This window comes from Numida meleagris, chromosome 1, assembly GCF_002078875.1.
Source record: "Numida meleagris isolate 19003 breed g44 Domestic line chromosome 1, NumMel1.0, whole genome shotgun sequence".
NCBI lineage: Eukaryota > Metazoa > Chordata > Aves > Galliformes > Numididae > Numida > Numida meleagris.
In genome coordinates, this window is record NC_034409.1 from 178,234,523 (window position 1) to 178,240,344 (window position 5,822).

At 39.8% G+C, this 5,822-nt stretch overlaps 1 protein-coding gene and 1 long non-coding RNA gene across 2 annotated transcripts in view; one reads left to right on the forward strand and one right to left on the reverse strand.

Annotated features, from left to right (window-relative positions):
• Window positions 3,194–5,822, reverse strand: part of LOC110389615 (serine-protein kinase ATM-like) — a 9,000-nt gene continuing 6,371 nt past the window's right edge. Inside the window, exon 5 of the mRNA XM_021380357.1 lies at window positions 3,194–3,387. Coding sequence (XP_021236032.1) covers window positions 3,209–3,387 — 179 coding nt within the window. The 3' untranslated portion in view covers window positions 3,194–3,208. The remainder of the gene's footprint in view (window positions 3,388–5,822) is intronic.
• Window positions 3,712–5,739, forward strand: LOC110389623. The gene is made up of 2 exons (XR_002433323.1): window positions 3,712–4,129; window positions 5,679–5,739. It is a non-coding gene; the product is annotated as an uncharacterized LOC110389623 (long non-coding RNA).

The window sequence follows — 5,822 nt, forward strand, 5'->3', positions numbered from 1 at the left end:
GGCCCATTTAAGAATCCCCCACCCACTCCTTTCATCAGCATCCTGCAAATCACAGTAGCACATTACTGACCCATCCATCATCATCAGTTTAACACTACAAATACACACTCTGATTACTATTTGATTTATGCCACCTACAAGTGGCATGATAGTATCCACTGCAAAGATCCACAGCAGGAAGAAATAGAGGGTCAGAGCCATGATCTCAGCAGCTATTCTGGGAGGACACCGTGGATAAATAGATATCCACTTCTCAGACCTTATTTTCTCTAACAAAAAATATAGGTAGAATCATCTTCTGGGAACCCCAGCTGCGGTGAGCACTGTGCTCACAGTTGTGTGCTGAGCTCCTACAGCCCTTGGGATGCAGAATAACCAACTGCCACAACACTTTCCAGTGAAGGGGGAACCACTGGGACTTTCAGTCATTAACTGGCCCCATACTTTCATCACCCTTGAATGAACTTCAAGAGTTCAAGAGAATTTTGTTCACTAGAGTGACTATCACCTAGCAGAGCCTGAAAACCCTCAACTCTACCAGTGAGCAGTTTGTCACAGTTTGGAGTGACTGAGCTCTTGACAGTTAGGATCCAGGCCTCTGAGGTATCCTCTTAAAATTTATTTTGAATACACCATTTGACTGACATTGATAACTTCATCCAGAGTTTTGATTCTTGTATTCCTGAACTGTGGAGAAGTCAGCCCAGGAGAATTATAAAGGGTAGTGTTTCACTGTCATGGAGGCCTGGGTAGATTTATGGACGTCTTGGCAGGCTCCTTCAGAACTCCTAATGCCACCTTCACCAGAGCATTCATAACTCTGGCCTCGAATTCAAAAGAGATACCAACATATTCTTCCCAAGCAGGCATAAGGCTGTTTGCAGAACTCAAGTGACTCACTGTATCATGGGAATCAGAGTTGGTTTATACCCTACATTACTGGTCACAAAGCTTATTCAGGGACAATGGCCATACCTTGTTTAACTGTGTCCCTTCCGCATAAAGGGTAGAAGTGGACTGTATACAGTGATCACAATGCAAGATAATGAGCCCTTGGCAGGAAGCCAGCGGTCCCAACACTCTCAATCCTTTATTTTGGTGGAAAATCTGCTGCTTCTTTAAGTGCTTGAGGGTGAACTGGCTGGGATCTTTGAGCACTGAATGTTTCACCCATTTATGCTGCGAATGTGCTCCAAACAAAGGAACTACCTTCCAAGATGGAGGAGCAATTTAGGCTTACATCTTACGGAGATCACACAAACTGCTCACATCGGTAATCAGCTACCTGGAGTTTCTGTTAATTCAAACGTTTACTCATATATCTATCTCATTCTGGATGACAAATTGCTCAATGTGTCCTTATAAACATCAGCATATCAGCAAATGTGACAGAACATCCTTTTCATCCTCCCCCTCAACTGGTGACCACCTTGTAACAGACTACCCAATGAATAAAATGCTCCTTAACTCTGAATATTGTATTCTTACAAACTGCCAGTGCTGTGAAATAAGTTGCTGCTTAGAGCCACACAGTGTCTGCATTGGAACATCCATAACCAGCAGGTTTATGGAATATGACTGCTCCCTCACAGCTGACACTGGACAGCTGGGTATGCAGTCCTTTGTGCTTGGTAGTACACATATGTGTGTGAAAGGAGGAAGGGGATATCACCACAGCTGACTGCTACCTCACTCAATGACAGACATTAAATAAATGGAAACCTTTTAACCTACTGTAATGGTTTAGGACAGGACAGACTAAACATGTGCATTTCTTATTGCAGAGTAACTTGTGTACCTGCCTCTGGAAAACTACAAATAGAACACTATTAAGCTGCAGAAAAATGGTTCTCACTCTTTCCTCTCTTTCATGAGAGCAGACTCCATTTCCTTTCTCTGCCGTCTTCATTATCTGTCTACAACAGCACTGGCCTATTGTCTCATTCCCTACCTATCTGTCCTCAGTTCTAACCTTCCCAGTCCTTATTTGCAGGTTGACAGCCTCTTTGTCTTCTCCAGCTATCTCAGTGGCTCCTAGCCTCAGGTAGCTTCCACATACAGTTCCAGCTTCCCCTTCAACTTCCAGGTCTACCTCCATGGCCAAATGGTACCAACTTCATTAATTTCTCAGATCTCACTCTCAGCCTCTCCAGTTTTCCAATCACAGCTACTATCCAGAACTGTTCTAGATCAGTCTCTTTGCTTCATCAGCCTTATGCAGAATTTTTTGCCTCTCTTTTCACTCCCAGTATCATTAGACTCCTCTTCTGAATCCCTTGCAAGTTTACTTCCATTCTAGAGTTAAGCAACTCTCTTCAAGATACAGAACAGTATTTTCTCATAAAGCACTTTTCAAAAATCAAACCAACTTCAACGCACAACACCATGCAATAAAGACAGTATTCTAATGCTTCACTTCTACACTTTCTTCAGAACTACACATGCAACATTCAACAAACTAAACTGTAGAACTTCAAATATCTTGTTGCTCCCACCAAACTACCGTGCTATTACGTAAACAAATGCAAACAGTTAAATGCAGATTTTACTACACATCAGTTAGATCTTCATACAGTGAAGAAAATTAACTCTGTCCCAGTTGAAACCAGGACAAAAATCCACACACTTCTCCATGCTAAATAAATTAACTGCTACGATAGTCAAATCTAATCCTCTGAAAAGTAGAAGATTATGTTTGAATTTTTAATCATGGTTCATGTTGCATGCTATGTCTTTACTCAACTTCATCATCTATTTGACTATGTAAATTTGGAACTTCCTAGTCTTTTCTTTATATACAGCATATAAAATATGTGCATATAACAACAGTGAATCAATGCTTTTTTAGGATCTTAATGAATGAACAAAACTAGGATAATTAAACTTAATAGTAGTGCATTAACTATAACAAAACTCTACCAGCCACTACCTAGTAACTTGTAAATAACTGCACACCAATACCAATGTTACTGAGGCTATTTCCAGCAAACACTTTCCATGGATTCTTTATACCTGTTAAATTCTTTATACATGTTAAGCCCCATGGAGAACATGCACGTACAACTACATGTTTCAGCACGCAATAGACAAACATTAATTTAATAAAGGTTTGTGTAGTACTTCACACAACAGGGCACTGCAGGAAAAGCATCAAGCTATTACAATGCCCCTAAGCATACTTACGTAGTAGGAAAAGACATTTCTAATACTAGAAAATATTACCTGGCCACTGTTGCTGGGATATCTCACACCAGTACTTCCTTACTGAGAGGATATCCTTCAGGAGTATACTACTACAGTCAGATCCGTAAGCAGCACAACTTGCTGGATCTTTTATAATATGCAAGACATAGTTTAGAAGTTCCTGACATTCTAGTCTGGGTCCTCCTATGTGAAAAAACATGAGACTCCAATTAACTCGCAGCCTGCCAAATAAATCTGGAATTAATTAAATGTAAAATGAACATTTTGGACTTTACTTAAAACTNCATCTGTTCCAAGTGAAAATCTCAGGAATTGAGTGAGGAAAATGTTTTTATTTTCTTAATTTTTATATATTGCATTTGTGGGGAAAAAAATACACCGTTCTAAAAATTGCATGTGTTACCTGTTTTTGAACAGGAAGCTGTGCGCAGTTACTGTTACACTGCAGTGGATTTTACCAAGAAAGCACTCTAGAATTCCTTTTAATTATCAAGTGAGGCTGTTCAGCCCGTGTGAGTTTCGTGTTGTCAGCCTCTTGAATTTGCTGGTAGTGCCCCGCTTCCAGCCTTGAGTCATTTGTAACCACAGTGCAGTATCAGTCATGTTTTGTGTCCTTTCTGGTTTTAACTATTAAAGGAATATTTTGCAAGCTGGGTGTTCTTTTAAACTAGCTCTGCATCGTCGCCCAGCACAGAAATCCTTAGCAAGTGCCTCACCACTGCACACAGCTGTTTGTGTTAATGCTTTGATATCCGCTGAGCAGAAGAAATGTCTGGAATATAATGTTCTTATCTGATTTGTTGCAGGGTATTTACAACAGGAAAAACTTCTAGCTACCTGCCGTGAATTTATTTTAGAAAGCTCCGATTTGAAGGAATACGCAGAGCACTGTACGGAGGATGGGTTCATTCCAGCCTGCTTGCTGGTGAGTTTGTATTTGCTGAACAGTAAGGGAAATTGTGTTCTACCAATGGAAAAGAGTATGAAGGTTTTTCAGAGTAACGATTGGCTCTGAAATGCTGTTTAAAATGATGAGTTTGATCATTTGCGTTATTTTTTTTATCCACTGGGACTAGCAGTGATTTGGTTTGTAATATTTAATGTTACTAAGAAGCATTTAAGTACAAGATACGCAAACCATGTTCAGCAAATTGAATTTAGCCAGCCTTGCAGCTTTGAGGATTGATTTATGGAATGGTGTTGTGAGGGTGTCATTGATTTCAGGGCTGCTTTTGTTTCTTGGAGATCGCTTTCTTATCCTAGATACAGCTTCCAGTAACGTGCCACCTCATGTAAACGCTGACATAAGTCAGGTGCCTCAGCTTTGTCAGGCAGTACCATTTGCTGACCAGCACTGTGTTGTCATTCAGTTTCCTCTTTGCTCGGTATCATCTGCTTTGTCCCAAGTGAAATGTGGCACTTTGGAGGGGACACAAGTAGAGCATATAGCTCCAGGTGTAGATCTGTACATGCAGCTAAAGGGTAACCAGATACTTGGCATTTTTAACATATGCAAAATGAGACTTTTAATATAGTGCGCAATTTACAGCTTTTAGGTTTTACTTTCTTTCAACCTTTTAATGGTTATGTGTGCATCTTTATCCAGTTGTCCGTTTCCTTTTCTTAGTCTATCGGTTTTCATGTGGTCTGGGATTTTATCCCCAGTGTTCAAAATTTGTAGATTGTTCTTTTTCTGGGACTTGATGAACCTATTCGAAACAGACTGGTGTACCTGTTTAATTTACAAATGTTTTGTCATCTGTACTGTGATATGGGGAACTGAGAACAAAGCTATGGCCGGCAAGACATAGGGAAAAAATAAAAGTAAGTAGAGATTATGCAGATTCTCCCATTTTTTTAAAATTGGAAAGTGATGGCATGGTATCTAAGAAAAAAGTTTCACTGGACCTCACAATACTTGCGATGAAGGGCTGTATTTTTCGTGCACTTTAGAATTCCTGCTAGCAAATGAGAAGAAGGTACAGCAAATGATAGTGATAACTTGAAAATCTTAATTCTCTGTTTAACGTAAAGTAACAGAATAAGTAAATATAGTATGAAAGTGAATTCCATGGGAGTGGTAATAATTCTGCTTTCGGCAGAAGTTCTTTTCACATTTGTATCTCGGTGCGTGTTGCGTTCCTTTATGGTGACTTGTTAATCTCTTAGAACTGTTCATCATCTTCTTCTTGTGTCTTTATTCCATAATAACAAAGGTGAGTTGAGGATGTGCAGGTCTGACTGCGGATCGTGCCCTTCAAATTTTGTGTTCACTGTGGCATTTTGTTCTGTCGGTTGCTCTCTGCCTGGTTTGAGACGGCTTGGCGCCAACTGCTGAAGGTACAGCTCTTGTGCTGAGGGTCAGCAGTGTCAGTCTTCTGAAGAGCTGCTTAAATGTGATGTGATACAGCAGATGAAGAGTAAGTTATTGGAGAAGATTCTAAAATCAGTGTGTTTTTCTTTTTTTTTTCCAGTCCCTGTGTGGAAAAAATTTGACAACTATTCTTAATGAATATGTAGCCATGAAAACAAAAGGTAAAGCTTCAGAGCGAAATTCTTTTAAAATTTTTCCTATTTCTCTGTTCTAAACTTCCTTGAGGAAGAGGAAATATCTCCAC